Source organism: Pelodiscus sinensis, chromosome 31 (assembly GCF_052426305.1).
Source record: "Pelodiscus sinensis isolate ZL-2025 chromosome 31, ASM5242630v1, whole genome shotgun sequence".
Taxonomy (NCBI): domain Eukaryota; kingdom Metazoa; phylum Chordata; order Testudines; family Trionychidae; genus Pelodiscus; species Pelodiscus sinensis.
In genome coordinates, this window is record NC_143082.1 from 5580277 (window position 1) to 5604412 (window position 24136).

The following is a 24136-nucleotide window of genomic DNA, read 5'->3' on the forward strand; positions in this document are numbered from 1 at the left end:
AATGTGCTCATAAATGAGGCATACGCAGGGGGCAGAAGAGAGCTAGTAGGGGAAGCAGAGCATGTGACTATAGCTCCATAGGCTATTTCGCCGATTGAGTGTGGCTAGTTCGCTATGGCAGTATCCACTCCCAGTGGCTGCTGCTTCAGAACGGGTTGGACCACGGATCTAGCAAATACATTCATGTTGTCTTTCCTCTAGCTTCGGAGCAGGGATATCTGGATTCTCTCCCTGTTGTAGCCATTCAGTTCCAAATGCCCATGATACACAATGTTGGGACAACTATGAGGTGCCCATGAATTTACCACAGATGATTGAGAACGACACGTGGTTTCAGTAGAGTGGCAAGCGGTGGTGACGGACATAGATATAGACTGGAGTATAGACAGTAACGGTAGTAGAGTAGACATGAGGGCTTGAGGACACAGTATTAGGAGATGCCTTAGAACACACAGACTTGGGTCAGTTGATCCAGGCTTAGGACAGGGTCCTGCAACATGCTGGGTCCCTTGACTTCAGCAGGTGCTGAGGGAAGTGGTTGAGGAGTGGTGCGTGCTCTCTCTCCCTCTCCCTGTCCCCACCAGCCCTGCCTCTCTGCCGGAATTCACACTGTGTTCTCATGGCCAGGAAAGCCTGTGCTCTACCTGACAGAAGAACCCTTTGATGGCACCCGCCTTAACCAATTCATTCTGAAACCTCATGGCAACGGTGAGGTTAACATGAAGAATATGTCCACAACAGTCATCGCCACCCTCTACCTGGACCACACGGAGCAGTGGGAGAAGATCGGCGTGGATCTGAGGGTGGAAGCCCGCAATCTGATCCTGCAAGGTAAGAGGTGGCTCTGATGCGAGACAGCAGATCTCGAGGCAGACTCGTGTTCTTTCCTAGCATGTGAGAGTCCTGTCTACACGGCAGAGTAAGATTTCATGGGGCCCTGGACCAAAGCAATGGGGAGCCCCCGCCGGCCCCTTCTGCCTTGGTCCCATCTTCTTTCTGTCTATGGTCCTGCCCCGTTCTGCCTATCCAAGACCAGGCAAGTTCTCTCTGTCTTGCCTACGGCAGCAGTAGGGAGTGAAAGCTCCAGGCCCAAGACCAGTACTGGGGCTTCCCCTACCCTACCTTGCACTACTGGGGAGTGGGGTTTGGGCTGTGGGGCTTTCCCCACCCCACCCACGTGGCACTTCTTTAGGGGCTCTAGGCTTTCACTGTTTGGAGACAGATTTTTACTGGGTTCTCCAGATGGCCAGGGCCCCTGGGCACAGGCCCCATCAAGCCAGTAGCTAATCCGCCACAGCCTGTATATGCCATTGCGCAAAGACAGGATTGAACAGTCTCTGAACAATTCACCCACGTGCTGCCAGTTCAAATCTGCCGCAGCTCAGGCACTGCAGAAAATTTACTTTTTGCTGGCTGTCGTGTGGGCTGCAGTGGGTGGTCTCTGTTCAGTTCCTGATGTCCGTTCAGATGTCCACAGTATCAACCTCACTACTGCAATAGGCAGTCACAGTGCAGAGGCCCCAGTTGCCCTGGGGCCTGGCAATTCAAAGGAGTCCAGGGCTCCCAGCTGCTGCCAATGCTATTGGAGCTCCGGGCACTTTAAATTGCCACCAGAGTGCCATGTCGTGCACTCTGTGAGGCTCTGAGGGCGTGCGTGCTGTACTCTGGATGGTGTGGAGGGCTGGCTGCCCACAGCCCCACCCCTCCTGCCAAGGCCTCACCGCTTCGGGGAGAGCAGAGCCACCCCACCTTGTCCTGGGGTATGCACAGGCTGCCAGCTCCCCTGATGGAGGCTGATCTGCCCGTGTTGTCACTATTGTCTCCTTAAATTTCCTCCTGTAAGGCAGCCCTGTCTGATCCTAGGGCAGTGCTCAGGTCATGGCTGAGTCTAGACGTGAGGGTGCATCAGAAGTCCACAGGCAGAGTGAAAAGTAACACAGATCCAAGAGACTGGAGTGATTAATTCAGGAGCTTCATGTTCTTCGCTGGTTCACTTGGCTGCTAGCCCCTATGTGAGAGCACTAACACAAGAGGTAGGAGACAGATGGCAGAGGGAAGGCAGGAAGAGAGAACTCAGCTGTGACGCAAGAGAAAAGCACAACAGGAAGGTTTAAGCCGGGAGACAGCTCAGAGCATGGGATACTTGCATGGGGTTGTGCCCCCTGAGTTCTGTTTGAATGACAGCCTTGCCCATGTAAAAGCCTGTGGTTAAAAATGAGACAGGCAGGTATTTCCCAGATATGTCTTGCTCTTTTTCAGGTTACATGCAGCAGCTAGTTTTTAAAAAACATGACCACTCCTATGCAGCTTTCCAAGACAAGCCTTCCAGTACATGGTAAGCTCAGCTGGTCTGTAACTCTTGATGACCAAAGGACCACCCCGTTATTTGACAAGATATTATAATTATACAGAGCATGATTGCGGGGCTGGAGCACAGGACTAATGAGGAGAGGCTGAGGGAAATGGACTTTAGTCTTCAGAAGAGAAGAGTAATGGAGGATATGATGGCAGCTTTCAGTGACCTACAGGGGGTTCCAAAGAGGATGGAGAGAGGCTGTTTTCAGTGCTGTCAGGTGGCAGAGCAAAGAGCCATGGTCTCAAGTGGCAGTAGAGAAGGTCTAGGTTGGATATTTGGAAAAAGCTATGTCCGTAGGAGGGTGATGATGCACTGGGATGGGTTCCCTAGGGAGCAGGTGGAATCTCCACCCCTGGAAGTTTTTAAGTCCTGGCTGGGATGATTTACTTGGAGTTAGTCCTGCTTTGAACAGGGAGTTGGAGTAGTGGTCTCCTGAGGTCTCTTCCAACCCTAATCTTGTATGATAAACTATGACATGCATCTGACAAAGTGGGTCTTTGCCCACGAAAGCTTATGCTCCTACACTTCAGTCAGTCTATAAGGTGCCACAGGACTCCTCGCCGCTTATGATAAACTAGTCTCCTCTCCAAAACCAATCACCTTATGGATCTGATTTTCATTCACACTAGCCCTGTCTACCCTACTGACCTTACAGCAGCAATGCTGTAAGGTCTCCTGCATCACCATCCTTTGCTGGCAGGGGAGAACTTTTCTGCTGACAAAATAAAACCGCCCCTAATGAGTGGCAGTAGTTTTGTCGAGGTAAGATCGTCTCCCACCAACAAACCGCTGGTCACACTGGCAGTTTTGTCAGTAAAACTTGTCAGTTCAGGGTTTCAGAGTGTTTTTTCACACCCCTGAGTGCCAGAAATTGTACCGATAAAAGCACTAACATAGATACAGCCTACAGCCACTTTATATTATTTTGGAAGTACAGGCAGTCCCCAGGTTACGTACAAGATAGGGACTGTAGGTTTGTTCTTAAGTTGAATTTGTATGTAAGTCGGAACTGGTACATATTGTAGGGGAAACTCTAGCCAAACATTTCTCCAGAGCTCAGTTTTATTTCCCACACCTCACTTCCCTTAGTCCTTTATTCTCAAGCTGAGGTATCTGCTGAGAAAAGCCGCTCCGTGTCTCCCTGGTCTTCTGGGGGGGGGGAGGGGGCACAGCTAGTGCGGGGTTGCCTCACCCCGTTTGTAAGTAGGGATCCGATGTAAGTCGGATCCATGTAACCCGGGGACTGCCTGTATAAAAGGCTCCCTTACAGTGGCCATTAATTATATTTACACATTCTTTAAGGCCCTTCTACCTACCAGAGGGGTTTAAAACAGCCTTAGTGGAAAGACAACTCTGGTCCAATGTGTAGAAGTGGATCTTTAGGAACTGGACCAAGACCAACCACATTTTATATAAGCTCTTTATGACAGGAAGTTTGCCCTGCACTGGCCCTTTAAGGGCAAAACGCCAGCCCTGAGCAAGGGCTGAGAGCAAAGCCTGATGGCTGTTCACTGGTGTCATGGGGCCGACTCACCAACCCTTGGAATTAGCTTGATGACTTGCTGGAGGCCTCCCTCTAGCTGGTCTCTCTCTGTGTGTCTCTGACCTAGGGTTGCCAGGTGTCCAGTATTCAACCAGTCTGGTTTGGGGGCCCTCTGTCTGGTAAAAAAAAATCAGAAAATACTAGACATGTGCAATGTCTGGTATTTTCTGGTTTTCCGGAAGGACACCCCACAGAAGCCTGGCGGGGGCGGGGGGAGTGGCTGGGAGGTGGGGCATGATCAGCGCTGGGAGCGTAGGAGTGATGCCTTGGGGAGGAGTAGAAGTCCTGTCCGTGCTCCTGAGTGCTGTTCAAGCACATTGTGGAGCCATAGCCAGACTTGCTCGTGCTTTGCCAGGACCGTGTGCAGGACACGCTGGGATCTTCACATGCCCAGGTCAGTCCTGCTCGCCACCAGCCGATTCTCTCACCCGCTGGCCTGCCCCACTCCCATTGACCCCCTCCCGACTGGCCCAATCCCCTTGACCCCCTCCTGGCAAGCCCTGCTTTTCCTTCTGGCCAGTTCTCCTCCTCCCAATCTCCCCCCACCAGCCCTGCTGCCACTGACTCCACCCCTCCCCCTGACCAGCCCTGCTTCCTGCCAGCCACCTCCCCTCCCCCTATCTCCCCAGCTAGCCCCACTGGCCCCCCCACAAGCCCGGCTTCCCGTCCCCCTGCTTCCTCCTCCCAGCCAGCCCTGCTCCCCTCCCTGCCAGGTCCTTCCCCCCTCCCAATCAAGCCTGTCTGTTTTTTTTCTGAAGCTACCCGGTAACCCTACTTTGACCCTGGAGTCCTCTTCGGGACACTGCCCACTCCAGTCTCTGAGCCCCCTTCCAGGGGTTTGTTGTTCACTCCACTTTGCACTCCAGGGTCCTCTGCTCCCCAGGGGCCCCCAGTTCCCCTGTACCCACTTTGTCTCAATAAACCTCTGCCAGTCAGACTCAGGGGCAAACTGCAGTCTGCAATGGCCACTTATTGCTGGCCAAGGGATGTGGACCTGCTGCCCCGCCCACCTCTCTACAGCCTTAGTAGCCTTGGGGCTTGCTTCAGACACTGCAACCTGGGAGCTTGCTTGACCAGAGCTTCCCTAGCCCTGTTCTATCTCCAGGAAGCCTCCTGCTTCCCTGGCAGGCAGGTCCCTACTGCTCTCTAGCCAGAGCAACAGTCAGTTTTCCTTTAGGTGCCACAAGTCCTTCTTTATATAGCCCCCAGCTGGGCCCTCATTAGCAGAACTGCTTCAGCTGGAGCTTTGCTCTTAGCCCTTGCTCAGGGCTGGGGTTTTGCCCTTAAAGCGCCAGTGCAAGGCAAACATCCTGTCACAACTGGCTTCTCTGGAATGTGGTTGGTCTCGGTCCACTTCTCAAGGGGTATGTTTTCACAGGGTGTAAGTCCACCGTGACAGCTAGACCATGTTTGAGATATGATCTCCCTCCATCTCAGGCCAGGAGATTCAGGCCTGTTTAGTGCTTGGATGAATGATCGCTGTGTAAAACCGTGTGCTGCTTTTTGTTCCTCCCACATGTGCACAATCACACCCTTTGCATAGGAGTTCAGAAGCTTTAAAACCAGTGTCCAGAACAGGTGGTCTTCCTCCCCTGTGCCAGCGGCCATAAAGACAGCACAATGACACCCTTCCACATCAGATTATTCTAACCACCTTTTTCAGAGAGTCAGAAGAGAGGAGCGTCCTCCTTAGATACTCTAGACTGGCCAGTTTTTCCAGAAAATCAGCTGCTTTTGTGGAAAAACTTGCCAGCTGTCTACACTGGCCGCTTGAATTTCCGCAAAAGCACTGATGATCTCATGTAAGATTGTCAGTGTTCTTGCGGAAATGCTATGCTGCTCCTGCTTGGGCAAAAGCCCTTTTGTGCAAAGCTTTTGCGCAAAAGGGCCAGTGTAGACAGCTCAGATTTGTTTTCTACAAAAAAGCCCCAATCGCGAAAATGGCGATTGGGGCTTTTTTGCGGAAAAGCGTCTGTGCCAATCTAGACGCTCTGTTCCGAAAATGCTTTTAATGGAAAACTTTTCTGCTAAAAGCATTTCCGGAAAATCATGCCAGACTAGATGTAGCCTTTCTGTTTCTTAGCATAGCTGGCCCATGAGTGCCCCTTCTTGCCTCTCATTCACAATTTAAAGTTGTAGCTGAAATTTGCCAGCAGATGCGTGAGTGGGGTTGGTAAATCTTTGGCACCGATGCTCCTGTGGGGAGGATTTCAGAGTCATGGCAGGGACTCCGATGGAGAACAAGTGACTGACACTGCGTGTTGACCCCTTAGGCTGACAGCATACGTAACAAAGGTCTTTGCTATGGCTAGCCACCTGGTGCCTATTCCTTCTGAAGTAATTTGTAATGCTGGGCACTGGCTGTCCCTGGAAAAGCACAACTCTGATGGGACTTTCAAAGAAGATTCTCCTGTGATCCAGAAAGAGATGGTGGTAAGTTCCTAAAACACCCCAACCACACCCTGCCTGTTCAGCCTAGAAACTTAAAACTTTTAAAGTCAGAAAGTGTCAGAAGCCAGGATAGAAGTAGAGAGGTAGCTGTGTTAGTCTGATCTTGCTAAAACAAAAGGAAAAACTATGTAGCACTTTAAAGACTAACAAGATGGCTTAATAGGTGATGAGCTTTCGTGGGCCAAACCCACTTCCTCATATAATTTGAGGAAGTGGGTCTGGCCCACGAAAGCTCATCACCTATTAAACTACCTTCTTAGTCTTTAAAGTGCTACATAGAAGCCAGGAAGTGAGCAGTTAGGCCCAGTGGTTACAAACACTGTCAGCCAAGACTGAGGGATCGAGCCAGATTTGGTAGCCCAGGTCTAGGGCTTAGAGCCAAGATGGAGTCAGTAGTCAGGAGCCAGAGGGCAGGGAACGAGGCAAGGTCTGTCGCAGCAGCAGGCCAGGGTTCTGCCTTGTTCTTCCCTTTGAGCTTGCTCGTGTTGATCCCAGTTAGGTGTGTGTGCACCATGTGCACAGTCACCGGAAGATTTTTTCCCTAGCGGTACCCATAGGCTCAGCTATGGAGTCCCATGGAGTCCCACTTTCATGGTGCCGCATATAGGGCTCTGCCAACCTGCCGCCTCTCCCGTTCCTCTTTACCACCAATGCCAGTCGTTGGGCATTTCAGATTTCTCCATACGAGGGACCCTCTAGCTTGCTTTTTGTACATGTTTCTGTAAATAGTCAAAATAGTTGAGGCTAATTGAACTCTTGCTGCTGGGGTTTCCCCCCCAGCTCCCTTATCTCCCCTCGGGGACAGGCATGCCTCCAACCTGGGTGGTTTGCCAGAGGGCAACCCCCACCCACCTTGTTCAGAGTGCCCAGGGGAGTCCTGCCAAACAGACAGGTGCAAAATGTGTAGCCCTACAGCAGGAAGGAAAAGAACCACGGGCTGAAGCTGCTGCTAATGGAAGTGGCTCTGCACCTGTAGTTGGTGTTGAACCCCACAGACATGGTGTCTGGCTCCTTGGAACTGGTGTGCAGAGCTCTGCTGTCAGTCCGAGACATGCTGCCGGGGAAGGACTCTGGGGTCAGAGCTACTCGGCACTGGCGCTCAAGACTGGTTCGTGGGAGCAATCACGGCGCTGCTCACCGTCTCCTGTACCGAGAAAGAAGCACAGAAGACAGCTGGGAGGGGCGCTCCCCTGCCCGGGCAGCAGAGTGTCAGATCCCGAAGGGGGGTGTGGAACACCCCTCCCTGCCTGCACAACACCTGGCACCATCAGCTTGTCACAGGAAGTGCCAACAGTTCTGCTCTTTCCTAAATCCCAGGCTGGGCTTGCTGGTAGACATATTTCTTCTTCCACGGAAGGGCCTCCTCTTCTGCGCATTTCCGCTTGCCACGCTCATTCGCAGGATCCTCCTCAAGGTCCAGAGGGATGGAGCCTCTGCGATTCTGGTGGCACCAGACTGACCATGACAGCAGTGGTACACCCTGTTGCTGGAGCTCTCTGTGGATACCCCGATCATCCGACCCGTTAGTTCCAGATTTGATAGCTTAGCGTAAGGGCCAGGTCCAGCACTCTAATCTGAAGTCTCTCCAGCTCATGGCTTGGGAACAGCGCAGTTAAATCTGCTACAGCTCATGTGCTCGGGTCCCATTAGGAAGGTTCTTCTTGGCAGTAGAAAACCATTGGCCGATGCTACCTACATAGCCGAGTGGGAGAGGCTCTCAGTTTGGGGTTCGCAAAGCCGTGTTTCTCCAAAACAATCTGGGATTCCCTTTATCTTGGACTATCTGTTAAATTTGAAACAGCAGGGCTTGTCACACTCATGGATAAAGGTTCACCTAGCTCCCAATTTCAATTTCCATCCCAAGAGAGTCTGGCTGTGCTGTCCTCGCTAGTCTGGCAGTGCAGCCATTCTTAAAAGGACTAGCCAGATTATATCTGTTTGGGCTCTTACCCTGGTACTCTTGAGGCCAATGGGTCCCCATTTGAGCCCTCATGACATGCTCACTGCTCTTTCTGCCTTCTAATGTGACTTTCCTGGTCATAATAACTTCAGCCAGGAGGGTGTCTGAGCTCAAGGCCCTCACCTCTGAACTCCCCTACACAGTATTTTACCAGGACAAGGTGTTTGACCTCATCCAGCATTCCTCCTGAAGGTGGTCTCATAGTCCCATGCCAACCAAACCAGTCTTTTCCCCAGAGCCTCATGCCAATGGCCATGAGCAAAGGCTCCACTCCCTGGGCATTCGGTGGCTTTGTATGTTGAACAAACAAAGCCATTCCACAAAGCCAAGCCAGCTATTTGTCACAGGAGCACACAAGATGAAGAGCCTCCTCTCAAGGAATATTACCATGGATCATGTCCTGTATCTGGACATGCTATGACTTGGCAAAGGTCCATGCCCCCACACTGACAGCACATTCCACCAGCTCACAGGCCTCTTTGGAGGCCTTCCCGGCCCAGGTCCCAATCCAGGAGATCGGTGGAGAGGCAGCATGGTCCTCGGACCACACTGTCTCTTCCCATTATGCTGTCACCCAGCATGCCAGGAACGATGCAGCATTCGGCAGAGCAGTGCTTCCATCAGTCATTCCATGAACCCCCACCCCACCGCCTAGGTAAGGCTTGGGAGTCACCTAATTGGCATCAACATGAGCAAGCAGAAAAAAGAAAAAATGGTTCCCTACATTCCTGTAGCTGGTGTTCTTCCAGATGTGTTGCTCATGTCCATCCATCTTCCTCTCAGTCCGAGGAATCTTGCAAGAAGGAACTGGAGAGGCAGTAGATCATCTAGGCTCCATATGTGGCACCTCAACTCCAGCAGTGCAACTCTATGGCTATGTCTACACTGGCGGGTTCTTGCGCAAGAACACATCCACACTGCCATGTGCTTTTGCGCTAGAGCATCCATGGCAGTGTGGACGCTCTCTTGCACAAGAAAGCTCTGATGGACATTGTAGCTATCGGGCTTTCTTGCACAAGAAAGCCTTGCCATATGTCCACACTGCCCTCTTGCGCAAGAGGGCTTACACTTGTTAGAAAAGAGCATACCTCTTGTGCAAGAAGCCCTGTCTTCTGATGCCGTACTGTAAATCTCTTGTGCAAGAGCGGGCGGGCAGTGTGGATGCTCTGCAGGTTCTTGCACAAGAACGGCCGGCACAATGCATGGTCAACCTGTGGAACTCATTGCTAGAAGATTTTGTGCAGGCTAAGATTATAACAGGGTTAAAAAAAGAACGAAAAGTTCATAGAGAATAGGTCATTCAATGGCTATTAGCCACAATGGGCAAGGATACAAAACCAAAATCTGAAATGTCCCGTACCTCTGCTTGCCAGAAGCTGGGAATGTACTACAAGATTGCTTGATAATTCCCTGTTCTGTTCACTTCTTCTGGGGCACCTGGCATTGGCCACTATTGGAAGGCAGGATACTGGGCCAGGTGGACCTTTGGTCTGACCCAGTATGGCTGTTCCTATCTGCTTATAGCATATCATGGCTTTTTGTCACTATTCTATATATTGGGGACTTGCTATTATTTCTTAGTCTTTATTTAAAAAGTACATACTCAAGTGATTTTCTGAACCAGAGATTTTTTCTTTCTTACTCTTTAGGGAGGTTACCAGGGTGCTGAGCCAGAGGTCTCTTTAACGGCGTTCGTTCTCATTGCAATGCTAGAGTCCAAAGATATCTGCCAGAATCTGTTCGTTGTGAGTATGTAGCTTATTGATATTCTTGTCCACATTTTCCATCCTTTCAACCTTTGGGTTCTTAATCCCTGTCTCCAATAGCCAAAATTGTGGTGTATCTAAGCATGTGGTGTAAGGAATCCAGCAATGGAAAAGTTAGAAAAGACACCAGATTTTCTTCTCCTGTCCACACAGAAGAACTCAGGTTTCAAACGTGGCTGTGATGCCAAGTTCTACCCCTATTAAGATCTTGACAGAATAGGGAAGTTGAGAACTAGCATTTGTATCAAAAGGAAAGGAAAGGAAAAATAAGGCCATCTTCATTCCTCAGAAAATAGTTTTTTCAAATTTTTTGGAGGAGTGGTATGGCAAAATTTCTTGCCAAAACTATGAGGAATGCAAATCCAGCTGTCAGACTAGAATAGTTTCAGTTTCCCACCCAGAAGCAGCAAATGGCAACGGCATACAGGACTCCAGAGTGTGGGGGCACTGTGGTAGGGCAATACCCAGGTTGGAGAACACCACGGTCTGGGAAGGACGTGGGTCCTAACAGAGACGGAGAAGAATAGGTAACAGCAGGCATGACACCAACCAGAAGGGGGCGCTCCCACACCAAAGAGCTGATTCTCTAAGTAGAATAGTGATAGAAATGTAGCCATGTTAGTCTGGGGTAGCTGAAGCAAAATGCAGGACAATGTAGCACTTTAGTCTTTAAAGTGCTACATTGTCCTGCATTTTGCTGATTCTCTAAGTCAGGGGTCTCCAAACTTTTCTGCCCGAGGGCCGCATTAACTATCAAACAGCAGTTCGGGGGCCGACTACACACTTGAGGTCCAAATAAAAAACAATCAAAACATGGATGTTGTTTTTAATTATTTATTTAATATTATTTTATTCAGTTATTATTTAATAACACATTGATACACTACACATGAACACCTGTATTAGTGTGAATGGTGAAATTGTTTCCTGGATGCCAAAATAGAGCCCAGCCCACTAGTGACCTCATGAGAGAGCTAGCCAATAGGATAAGAACGCACTGGCCAATAGGGAGCAATTGTCCACGCCAAGTCCCAACCCCTCTTGCTGTGAGGGACGCGCAGAGCCCGGGCTCGGCCGTCGGTCCGCAGGGCGTGTGGCCGTCCGTTGGCGGCTCCGATCCCCCGCACCCCCGGCCGGGGAGTCTCGCTGCCCAGGGCAAGGGCTGCGCGGGTCCAGAGTCCCTCCTCCGTCCCGCTGGCTCCTCCGGCTTCCCTCTCCTGGCTGCTTGCCCAAAAGAAAGTGAGTGCCGGCGGCCCCTGTCCTTCCGGCCCCTCCCCCTTTTGAGCCGGCACACACGGGGCGTGCCGCTCACCCTGGCGTCCCTGCCCCTTCTCCTCCTGGGTCCTGCCGCCTTCCTCGCCTGCCACGCCTGCGGCTGTGCGCCCTCGCTCCCCTCCCCGTGGGCTTTCCCCTGGGCTCCGCTGCGCTGCGCCGCGCCGCTCGGCGCTTCTCCGGGGGAGGGGCTGTCAGTGTGGGGAGTTTCTTCCCCGCCCCAGCTCCGCGGCGCTGCGCCGCTCGGCGCTTCTCCAGGGGAGGGGCTGTTAGTGCGGGGAGTTTCTTCCCCGTCACAGTCTCCACGGGCCGGATGAGAGGGCCTCGCGGGCCGCATCCGGCCCGCGGGCCGTAGTTTGGAGACCCCTGCTCTAAGTGATCAGTAGGAGGCCAGCGTGGTGGTGAGGCCTGCCATGTTACACTCATACATCTCAACAGAGCAGAATTTACATGATCAAACTAAGACAAACTAAACTAACATGGTGATGTTTTTCACATTGCAAACTAACACAGCTCTCCCTCTGAGACTTCTTAACATTGTTATGTGACTGGTGAAATGAATCAATAGAATCTCAGCCTAATCCAGCCACACCTTGAATTCTACCTTGTCTTTTTTTAACTTCCCAGAGGTTTCACAAGAGTATCCTTGTAGCTGGAGAATACTTGTCCTCAAGGTACAGCTCTCTGACAAGGCCCTACACCGTGGCTATAACATCCTATGCATTAGCACTGATGGGCAAACTGCCTGATGCAAAGGAGCTTATGGCAGCTTCAAAAGGTACAGTCTTGTGGCTAATTCAGTAAGAGAGAGAAGTGGCCATGTTGGGATGGAATTCGAAAGCGAGCAACAAAAAAAGGGGGGCAGTGAGACCGATACAAGTGAGGGACATGCTAAGTAGTCCCATTGAAGTCAGTGTTCTAGGGATGCTAATGGTTAACCAGTGAGGGCTGGAGCTGGGTCGGGAAGCTGTTCCAGCCCCGTGGTGCCCACCATGAGTGGGGGGCACTCTAGTCTGGCCGGGATAGCCCCCAGCCATGGTGGATCTGGGTGCACTGTGGACAGGGGAACTCCAGCCCAGCTACAGCCTCCCTACCCACTCCCTGCATTTAATTGGTTAACCAGTTAAACATTATATTTAGCCACTTTACTAATTAAATAGGATTTTACATCTCTGGTTACTACCTTAGGCTATGTCTACACTGCACACTTGTTTCAAAATAACTCATGTTATTTCAATATTACAGAGTGTGAGTCTACACAGCAAGCTGTTATTTTGAAATGATTTCAAAATAACAGGCTTCTTACTCCAACTTCTGTAACCCTCATTTTATGAGGAGTAAGGGAAGTCGAAGGAAGAGTGTTTGTTCTTCCTTCAAGTTCCTGCTGTGTAGACAACAGCAAAAGTCAAATTAAGCTATTTTGACTTCAGCTACGCAGTTGACGTAGCCAAAGTTGCATATCTTAACTTGACTTTGTCCCGCGCTGTGGACGTACTCTTAGATACTTCCAAGGATAAATGAAACTATTCCCAAATGATAACTACATTAAGATGGAGTTAAAGGTTGAGAGTACATGTCAATACAATACTTTACAGAAAATTTGTAAATATATCCAAATCCAGATGTACTAAGATATGGAAATGCATCGTTCAAGCACACACAAAATCTCTCTCTCTGTCCTGTAGTGATGCTATAAGGGGAAACATTCTCTTTAAATATCAGTTTAATCTAAATGGGAACCACAAGCACTATATTGTCTTAATCATAATCATACTACAGGGCAGATTTCAGATTGTTTGGATATTCATTTTTGGATTTCTGTTAGTTCTAAATTTCCTGAGTGACTGATGCAGTAATCTGTAATTTTTAAAATCCTTAATGATGTACACTCTGAACCTTCATGCAATATTTTTGTCTCGGAATATATATATAGATAGGTATGGATTTGTTACCATTTGTCAAGTTGCAAGCACGCGTCATCTCGAGGCAACACAGCCCACTGGCTAGCGTCAGTAGCAATAGCTCTCAGTTCAAGGCATCACAGCCTAATGGCAAGAGTCAGTAGTTTGGGGCAGCAGCCATGGTGGGGTGCCTAGATCCACCTACTCCACCAGGCCCTGACCCAGAGCCCTGTCAGTGGCAGAGTGCTCTACCACTCACTCAGCAGGGAGTTCAACCGCAATACACTGAGGTCACTTTGGTGGGAGATCCCACCCGTGCACACCCCTTGGGTCACTCCCTACCAAAGCTGGCATGGGGATGCTCCACATAGTCTCTGAGACCTCTGGTTCCTGTCACCCAGGCCTCAGGCTGGGGCACCCCTGGAGCTCTTGCAGCAGGTCCTTCTTCAGCATCCAGTCCAGACTGAGCGGAGCTGCTCCCTTTTACACTGTCCCTGCACTTGGAGCATGCCCAGTGTGACTGGGGGGGGGGCAGGGCAGGACTTCCTCCTTCCACAGGGCATTAAGCCTCCTGACCTAGTGTGGGAAATACCTTCCTTGTCACACCATTGCTTGTTGCTGGCAGTGTTTGTGGGAGTGTCTCGGAAGGTGGGATTTTTCATTCAGATCTGCTCAGCATGAACTGTTCTGTGTGTTTGGGGATTTCTCTAGTTCTATTTCTTTGTTAGATGGAAATCGTTGGGAGGAACAAGACAACTCCAACTTCAACACTGAGAGCACCTCGTACGCTCTCCTAGCCTTGCTGCGTTTGAAGAGGTTTGATTTGGTTGGGCCCGTAGTCAGATGGCTGAAACAGCAGGCATACTATGTAGAGAGTTATGACTCTATAGTAAGTAGAAGTTTCCTCTACGTGTAAATTCCTCCTCCAAGTTGCATATATAAGATTTGCACAAAGATCTGCAAAGGAATGGGTTGGGGGACTCCTCATAACTTGAGCAATTTAAAATTAGACTGTATAGTGGGGCATGGAGCATACATAGTTAGAACAGTCCTCCAGTAGTTTCGGAGATATACTCCACATTTTTTTCTTAAACTAAAGTCAAGATTGAAAAACTGAACATTTAGGTAAACTATGAGTTTACTTTAAACACCTTACAAGAATACTGTAGCTCTCGAAACCAAGCCTGAGCAGTGGAGGAAATTCAGAATAGTTTTTGGTTTTGAAGCCTTCCGATGTTCATTTCATGTAACCTTTTTATCATCTTTCTGGTTTTATAGGCTACCACGGTGATGTTGCAAGCTCTTGGGCAGTATCATATAGATGTGCCTCTCCATGAAGATCTAATGTTGGATGTGTCTTTTCTCCTACCTAGACGTGCTAAAAAGCTCACATACAGAATTGCTTATACAAATGCCCATTTGACCAGAAAAGTTGAGGTACCGTACATCTCTGAGTGATTCAGGAAACATACAAATTCTGTTATGTCTGTTGTAGAGAAGGAAGACCCAATGAGAAATTCAAATCTGAACTTGTCTGTGCAGTTTGGGTCCTGTAGCCAAAACTAGAAGGGGCCTTTTCCTATTCCCGGGACTGAGGTGGTCCAATATGGAGAACAGTTCTCAAACAACTGGGCCTGAGAGATGTCATTGGGTGAAGGGTGCAATTTCTGTGCTTGTGATCAGAAATCCCAGAAACTCATTAAAGGTGGCACAAATCTCGCCTGACCAGATGATCTTTTGAGAGTTCTCTGTCATTTGGGCTGAAATCTCATCGAACCATTCACAGGGGTTTGATGCTAACAAAGGTGAACTCACACTTCAACTTGGCACAGTTTCAGACCATATTTCTAGTCCAGATCCGGCTCTCAGCACCATTCCCTCATCTCCTCTCTGCTCTCTTGAGGTTTCCCTAAGTGCTTTGGGTTAGTCATGATGACTAGTTACAGCAGGCCAATTAGGAGGCTTCCAGGCTCCTGGGAGTCAGACTAATCAGAACACCTGGGGACCCATTAAGAACTAGTTGAGACGGGTTTAAAAAGCCTTCCCTACTGTTTTCTCAGTGTGTGAGGAAGGTGCTTATGAGAGTGTGGTGGAGAGGCTGGGAGAAGAAAATGCAAGCGGGTACCAGGAGGAAGAACCTCTGGTAAGGAAGGTGCTGGGGAAGGCCGTGGGGAAGTGGCCCAGGGATTCGTAGCTGTCATGCAGCTGTTACAAAAACACAATAGACATCTGCTGTTACAGAGACTCTGGGCTGGAACTCAAAGTAAAGAGCAGGCCCGGCCTGTCCCCCTCCTCCCAGCTCCTCGTTTCAATAATAGAAAGAGACTGACTTTGGTACAAGGGCTTGTCCTACCATGTACCACTGTGAGGGGCCACAAAGACTATGAAGTTTGGTTTCCCTCTTTTCCCCATGCTGGCCAATGATAAGAGTAGCTCGACAAACAGCCAACTGGTATCTAAATTGAGGGCTGCTGGTGAGCCTCTGAGGCAAGTAATCTGCCTGAAAGCACTGGAGCCACCAAGCAGGGGCAGCCCATGAGCCTAGGCAAGTTAGGCAGCTGCCTAGGGTGCCACTGGACCGGGCGCCCGATGATGACATCACGGCCATTGACGGCCATGCAGGCAGGGGCACCAATTGTGCTGCCCCACCTACGACACCAGCTGCTGCAGCTGGCCTCGGGCCGCTCCTGTCACCAAAGTTAAGTAGGAACTTTGTCACGTCCATTAAGCCTTAATATTAATACATTTAGCACTTACAAAGTCGTTTGTCAAATGCCATAGAAATGACTGATTTGGAACAAAGTTGAAGCACATTAAGAAGGTAATGTCTGCGTGGAAGTTTGCACTGTAGGGCTACAACTAGACTGCATCCCTCTGTCAACAGAGGGATGCAAATCAAGCACACTGAAATTGCTAATGAAGCAGGGATTTAAATATCCCACGCTGTATTAGCATAAACATGGCCATCTCTTTTTTTCAAAACAACCAGCAGTCTAGAAGTGGATGTGTTGAAAATAAACCCTTTTTCGAAAGATCCTGTAAACCTCATTTTTTAGGAATACAGGCTCTTTCGAAAAAAGGGTTCATTTTCAACAGATCTGCATCTAGACTGCCTTTTTTTTAGAAAAAACTCCATTTCGGTAAAAAGCTGTGTCCATATTTATGCAAATGAAGCACAGGATATTTAAATCCCTGCTTCATTAGCAATTGCAACATGCTTGATTTGCATCCCTCTGTCAACAGAGAGGTGTAGTCTAGATACACCCTAGATGTTCTGGATACAGAGGAAATAAAAAAATGCCCATGCTGGGAGTCTGGCACCTTTCACAGGCATTAGCTCCTAACTGCATTCGTCTTACTTAAAATGATGAAATATGTGTAAGGAATCCGTCACATCTAAGTGCATGTTCTTTACAGACTAAATTCAATGAAAACTTCACCATCACAGCAGAAGGCTATGGACAAGTGACATTAACTGCGGTGACTGATTATAATGCAAGGATACGGGAGGATGAATCCCAGTGTAAGACATTTGACTTGAGCGTGTCTGTCCAGGAAGCCCAAGGTGGTAAGTCACTCTTCTGTCACGTCTGCCTTGAATGGCTAGTTTAAGTTTTCTGTAACTGTTCATCCCTGAATGCCACGCTACATTCTGATCAGTTACACTAGTTTAATCTGAAGTAACTCCATAGAGTGCAGTGGATTTATATCAGTGTAATAGAGCAGAATTTGGCCTGATGGTTCAGTAAATCACACTCCTCACTTGATAAGAGAAAGCATGGTGGAGAGTCTGGGAGAAGAAAGTGCAAGCAGGTACCACCAAACTTTTGTGAAATTTCAAATACAGGATGAACCTCTCTAATCTGCATCTCTGCAGTCTGGCAATTTCTATGGCCCAGCATCAGTGGGGACCCCGTGGGGTTGCAATACTCATGGGGGAAAATTAGCACTGCAGAACCATGGATAATGCTGGATCAGAGAGTGGGTCTGGTGGCTGGGAGCAGAGCCCCAAGGCCAGGGGGCCGGTGACTGGGGTCGGAGCTCATTGACAGGGGTCACAAGAAGAGCCCAGCGGTTGGGATTGGGGTCCAGGAGCACAAGCTGGAGGTGGAGCTCAGTGGCCAGAAGCTGGCAGCAGAGGGGCTATCATTGACCTCCCGTGGTCTAGCAAGTGCCCTGGTTCGGGACTGCTCATGTCCCGAAGGTACCGCACCAGAGAGGTCCAACCTGTATTCACATTCCCAGATCAGGAGCAAAATAGAAGAGTGGCCTTGAAAATTAGCAGACAGTAAATATGCATTGTTTAATGCACTGAAACGAAAAACAGGACTGTGTAGCACCAGACTAACACGGCTACATTTCTACCACCATTTAATGCACTGGTTATTGTTCACACACCTATATGGTGATTCAATTAACAAATAAAGATACAGGCACATATTTTCTCAGAAATACTGAGTTCTAATGTATGGGAGTAGTTCACTTTTAAGGTGGGGAGTGTGAGCCGTAGAGACATTCTGCTCTCAGTTACCCCATGTAAATCCCTTATCTTCCACAGAGTTACTTCAGATTTAAACCCTGGGGCTGTGTCTACACTGGCCCCTTCTTCGGAATAGCCATGCTAATTTAGAACTTTGGAATAGGGAAATGCGCGGGGGATTTAAATATCCCCCGCGGGATTTAAATAAACATGGCCACCGCTTTTTTTCCGGCTTGGGGAAAAGCCGGAAAAGAGTGTCCAGACTGGCGCGATCCTCCGGAATAAAGCCCTATTCCGGAGGATCTCTTATTCCTACTTTCAAGTAGGAAACTTTCAAGCAGGAATAAGAGATCCTCCGGAATAGGGCTTTATTCCAGAGGATCGCGCCAGTCTGGACGCTCTTTTCCGGCTTTTCCCCAAGCCGGAAAAAAAGCGGCGGCCATGTTTATTTAAATCCCGCGGGAGATATTTAAATCCCCCACGCATTTCCCTATTCCAAAGTTCTAAATTAGCATGGCTATTCCGAAGAAGGGGCCAGTGTAGACGTAGCCTGAATGTCAGTCCCAGATGTCCTGATCAGCAGCATTTACAAGCTTAGGCTCCAATCCTGCGGTGACTTATGTACAGGCAGTCCCCGGGTTACGTACAAGATAGGGACTGTAGGTTTGTTCTTAAGTTGAATCTGTATGTAAGTCGGAACTGGCGTCCAGATTCAGACACTGCTGAAACTGACCGCCAGTTCTGACTTACATACAGAATCAACTTAAGAACCCCAGGCGTCCCCAAGTCAGCTGCTGCTGAAACTGATCAGCAGCTGATTCCAGGAAGCCCTGGGCAGAGCAACTCTGCCTCGGGCTTCCTGTAGTCAGCGCTGGTCAGTTTCAGCAGAAGCTGACTTGGGGACGCCTGGGGCAGAGCAGCTGGGGTGCTACTGGACCAACCCAGCAGCACCCCATCTGCTCTGCCCCAGACGTCCTGATTCAGCCGCTGCTGAAACTGACCAGCAGCGGCTGAATCAGGACCTGGGGCAGAGCAGCTGGGGTGCTGCCGGGTTGGTCCAGTAGTGCCCACGGGCGCTGCAGGACCAATCGGCAGCGCCCCAGCTGCTCTGCCCCAGAGTCCAAAACAAAAGCCTGGTCTGCTGGGGGGGGGGGAGCACACTAGCTGCGCTCCCCCCCCCCCAGCAGACCAGGGACACACGGGGAACCGCCGCTGCTGCCGCTCCAGTCTGGGTGCCTGTGGTCTGCTGGGGACGGTCAAAGCGGCAGCAGCGGCGGTTCCCCGCGCCTCTGAGGCTTTGCTCTGGCAAAGCCTCAGAGGCGCGGGACCCCCCCGCGGCTGCGGCTTCAGTCAGGGTGCCTGTGGTCTGCTGGGGACCGTCCCCAGCAGACCACAGGCACCCAGACTGGAGCGGCAGCAGCGGCGGTTCCCCGCGCCTCTGAGGCTTTGCTCTGGCAAAGCCTCAGAGGCGCGGGACCCCCCGCGGCTGCGGCTTCAGTCCCGGTGCCTGTGGTCTGCTGGGGACCGTCCCCAGCAGACCACAGGCACCGGGTCTCAAGGGGCAGCAGCAGCGGTTCCCGCGCTTCTGAGGCTTTGCTCTGGCAAAGCCTCAGAAGCGCGGGAACCCGCCCGGTGCCCCTGGTCTGCTGGAGACGGTCTCCAGCAGACCAGGGGCACCGGAGCAGCTTACGAACGGGGCTTTCCCGCCCCGACTTCCGGGGCGAGAAAGCTCCGTTCGTAAGTGCGGATCCGACGTAAGTCGGATCCGCGTAAGTCGGGGACTGCCTGTATGTCCTTCACTTCTCATGGGGTATGTCTACACTACCCCGCTAGTTCGAACTAGCGGGGTAATGTATGCATACCGCACTTGCTAATGAAGCCCGGGATTTGAATTTCCCGGGCTTCATTAGCATAAGCGGGGAGCCGCCATTTTTAAATCCCCGCTGCTTCGAACCCCGTGTAGCGCGGCTACACGGGGCTCGAACTAGGTAGTTCGGACTAGGGTCCTATTCCGAACTACCGTTACTCCTCGTGAAACGAGGAGTAACGGTAGTTCGGAATAGGCACCCTAGTCCGAACTACCTAGTTCGAGCCCCGTGTAGCCGCGCTACACGGGGTTCGAAGCAGCGGGGATTTAAAAATGGCGGCTCCCCGCTTATGCTAATGAAGCCCGGGAAATTCAAATCCCGGGCTTCATTAGCAAGTGCGGTATGCATACATTACCCTCCTAGTTCGAACTAGGAGGGTAGTGTAGACATACCCATGCTTATTTCAGTTTAAGTAAAACAGACAAATTCAAACATAAAAGCCTCTTAGTGAAAACCTGCTAAATGGCTAAGTGACAATAGTGCAAAACTCCAAAACAGAAAGCCTTGAAGAAAGGAAATGTTAGGTACCTACACACAATGTTCGCTCTCATCTTTTCCACCCATGTGCAGAATACATGTTTATGTGCACTGAGGCACGTATGGATGTGCACCACTAGGAGAAACATAAATGTAACTGTGGGTGCTCTGCTAATCAGCTGGGTGGCATTAGAATCCTTCCTAAGTGACTGCACAAGTGCACAGCTTTCAGGGAACACTGCCTACACACATCACCTTCTCCCACCGACATACCCCCAAGCACACAGCGTTCATTCCCCTAACAAATCATGCCTTTTTTAAATTAAAGCAAAAAAATAGTCCCCTTAGCTGGGCTGTACAGTGAGTCATTATGAAAAAATAGTACTTAAAATCATTGTGATCTAATTTGGGACTAGAAATGCAATTAACCATAGAAACCACGAGCAGTCCTGTGGCACCTTAGAGATTAACATGTATCATGAGCTGTCATCAGCTGCAACTCACTTGTCAGATGCATGAAGTGAAAGACAAAGGAGACAGATAATAGGGATGCAGACTCCAGTTCATCAGATGAAGTGGGTTTTACTCATGAAAGCGCATTCTGGAGTAAAGCTGTTAGCCTCTGAGTTGTCCCAGCATTCCTCCTTGGTTTTTTTAGAGGTGGGAGTGTTACATCTGAACTAATTCAATCTGGGAGGATGTGGATAAGAAGATGAGAATATCTACCTGAAGGAACAATGGTCAGGATCCCTACAATTATAATACCATGAAATTTCAGATTTAAATAGCTGAAATAATGAAACTAATGATTTTTAAATTCCCATGACTATGAAATTAACTGAAATGGGCCATGAATTTGATAGGGCCCTACACATAGGTCTCTGAAGGATTTTTTTCCATGCTAGGATATGTTTGATTACTGAACCATGTTGCTGAGTTTAGAAAACAATATCGATGTATGTTAAATGAAACAAACGCAAAAAATTATTCTTTTCTGAAATACTTCTAGCTAAGAAGGCAGATGGAACTCTGCGCTCCATCGGCTTTGAAATCTGCACAAGGTGAGAACATCTCCCAATACTGACCATGCTGTGTTGCCCTAGGAGAGAGCGAGTGTCTGTCAGTTCCCTGTGGCTCCATTCTGACACTAAAAACTAGGGACTATATTGTCAAAAGCAGCCTTCAACTGAGGGTGCTTATGATTTTCAGTGCCAAATCGAAGATACCTTAGGCATCTCTGAGAACATGCAGATCTCTTTGATTTAGCACCTCTGAAAATCTGGCCCAAGATGTCTCAAGTCAGGAACACAACCCCTGTGGCATTTCCCTCTTCCTCTGGAATTTCCTTCTCCCTGGTAACAATCCCTGATGTGGCTGAGTCCATCCCAGGGACTGTTAGCAGGGAGAAGGACTCTTATGCTGAAATTCCAGAGAAGGAGGGAACTGCCACAGAGGTTGTGAAGGGGGCGGGAGATTGTCTCTCAGGGTACGTCTAAACTACATGGCTCCGTCGATGTATCCATGTAGATTTGTTTGTTTGGCAAAGGGAAATGAAGACGTGATTTAAATAATCGCGGCTTCATTTAAATTTACATGGCTGCCGCTCTGAGCCGACAAACAGCTGATCAGCTGTTTGTTGGCTCAGCACGCTAGTGTGGATGCTCCCCTGTCGACATGAAAGCCTTTTATCGACCTCTCCGGTAAACCTCATCCTACGAGACATAACGGGGAGGTCGATAAAGGGTTTTCAGGTCGGCGCGGGAGCGTCCAGACTAGCGCGCTGAGCCAACAAACAGCTGATCAGCTGTTTGTCGGCTCAGCGCGGCAGCCATGTAAATTTAAATGAAGCTACGATTATTTAAATCGTGGCTTCATTTCCCTTTGCCGATCAGCCTAATCGACATGGCTCCATTGATGGAGCCATGTAGTTTAGACACACCCTCAGAGGCTGCATCTAGACAGAAAGTTTTTTCCAGAAGAAATCTTCTGGAAAAGCTTATTTCAACAGCAAAGGCACAACAAAAAAGCGATGTGCTTTTTTGAAAGATAGCATCCACATTTATTGAATGCTATTTCTCATTTAAGTTGTGATTAGTCTGGGTGGAGTGGCCACCAGGGCACCTGTTATTTCCTATTCTTTCGAAAGAATTCCCTCTTCTGTGTCCACACACGCCTTTTTCCGAAAAGGGCTTCTTCCTCGTAGAATGAGGTTTACTGCCATCAGAAAAAAACCTCTGTTCTTTTGACTTTCTGTCAAAAGAACTCAATAGCAGTGTGGATGCAAGTATTGTTTTTCCAGAGAAATGGCTGTTTTTCCAGAAAAACACTGCAGTATAGACGCACCCTGATTCTCCTCCTGTTGAACTGACAATTTGCAACAAGGGGGAGGGGAAGGGGAGCCAACTGTGACCCTGAGTTATTTCCCAGTTTCAGTGAGACTGTCCAAAGTGTGATACATCCAGGAGGGGCATAGGAACAGCAGGGGTCAGGTCCAACCCCAGCAGGCACAGAGATGTGTGGTCACATGTCATCTTAAGACCAATCACTGCTTAGACTTAAAGGACAAAAGAGGCTGTTTACAGGTGATCACCCCAACATTGAGGGAAACACCTTTGATGGTTTTCATTTGCACATTTAAAACCATAAAACATTCTATACTCCATATGTCTAACTTTACATACAAGAATGATGCATACACCAAAACAAAAGATGATCCAGCAGTTTGTGACATTACAATTGATAAGTTACATGAGGTATTTGGTCCAGAGCATCTTCAAGTTATGCATATTTTTATCCATAAGTCAATTTCATAAAGCAGGGGGGTGGAGGTGAAACTGTCACCAGGGCCAGCCCGAGCCATTTGTGCGCCCTGGGTTCCATAGGAAACCAACTTCCAAGTAGGAAAACCAACTTCTAAGCAATTAATTCTGGTTCAAAACTTAAACGACTATCTCTCTCTTCCCTGCTAGGTTCCTTGGTGCAGTTAATGCCACTATGTCCGTTCTTCGTGTCTCCATGCTCAAGGGTTTCTTACCAGACACAGAGGATCTTACAAGAGTACGTTATCATTCAGGAACTGGAGATGTAATAAATGATCCAGAGGTTCCTTAGAACCATCACTGAGTGTTTGAGTAGAAAGTAAAACACAGCATATGATCAGTAAGGCCCAAGCAAAACAGAAACAAAGACTTCATTCAGGGGAAACAGCAGAACTAGTGACCCTTGAAATTAGGGGAAAGGCCCATTCTGTACACATGAGGTTAGAGTTGTAGGTAAATTAGATGCCTCAAAGAATTGGTAAAGGGGAAGGCCTTTCAGCTTTAGGAAACTAAAACCTTTTGTCCAATTATTGGACGTCGTGTTTATCAGTCACCTTTCCAGTGACCTGTGTGCATTGAGTCTGATGGGTTTCAGTGAACAAACATCCTCATCGCGGTACCCATCCTCACAACAGGTGTGCTGGCTGACAGTTTCAGCAGAGAGGTCAAGGTATATAAATGGGCCGTGGAGCCTAACACAACAATTGGTGTGTGCCCACAAATGGTATTTGCACCTGGAAAAGTATGGCTGTAAAATGAAAGGTGAAATGAAAGCTGCAGTGAAAATGAGGCCCAGGATGGATTGCTGCAGGGGATCCCTTACCCAGAACAGACTGAGGTTTTACTATAGGTGGGGTTGGTAGTGACCTATCTTTAAGCTCTCTGGACACTTCTCATTATAAGACCTTGTTTTCAATTGCTTGTAATTCAGCCAAACAATGGCACTGATTATTTATTTGCTGGGTCTCGGCCTCAATTTGATTTAAAAACAATCCAGCAAAAATATTCAGCCATTTCTGAGAATGAGGCTAGGAGAACATACATTGTTTTCCCCATTGTAATGCGTTCTGGTAGTGGTTTTTATTTGAACTGCTCTGGTTCCCCTGTTCTTTGGAATAGGGACAGCAATAGGGAAATGTGGCAGACATGGCCTGTGTGTTCCAGAGATGGCTTACGTGACAGATGAAGCAGTGGCCCTATAGGTAACAGCCTCTTTTTCTATACAACCCTGAGTCATGCTCAA

General features: G+C 49.1%; 1 protein-coding gene across 1 annotated transcript in view; it reads left to right on the forward strand.

Annotated features, from left to right (window-relative positions):
* The window catches only part of LOC102449495 (A.superbus venom factor 1-like), a 73788-nt gene that overhangs the window by 42781 nt on the left and 6871 nt on the right, over nucleotides 1–24136 (forward strand). The window contains exons 24-33 of the mRNA XM_025180411.3: nucleotides 628–831; nucleotides 2260–2335; nucleotides 6173–6332; nucleotides 9960–10055; nucleotides 11976–12126; nucleotides 13978–14138; nucleotides 14528–14686; nucleotides 16667–16817; nucleotides 21084–21135; nucleotides 23044–23131. Coding sequence (XP_025036196.3) covers nucleotides 628–831; nucleotides 2260–2335; nucleotides 6173–6332; nucleotides 9960–10055; nucleotides 11976–12126; nucleotides 13978–14138; nucleotides 14528–14686; nucleotides 16667–16817; nucleotides 21084–21135; nucleotides 23044–23131 — 1298 coding nt within the window. The remainder of the gene's footprint in view (nucleotides 1–627; nucleotides 832–2259; nucleotides 2336–6172; nucleotides 6333–9959; nucleotides 10056–11975; nucleotides 12127–13977; nucleotides 14139–14527; nucleotides 14687–16666; nucleotides 16818–21083; nucleotides 21136–23043; nucleotides 23132–24136) is intronic.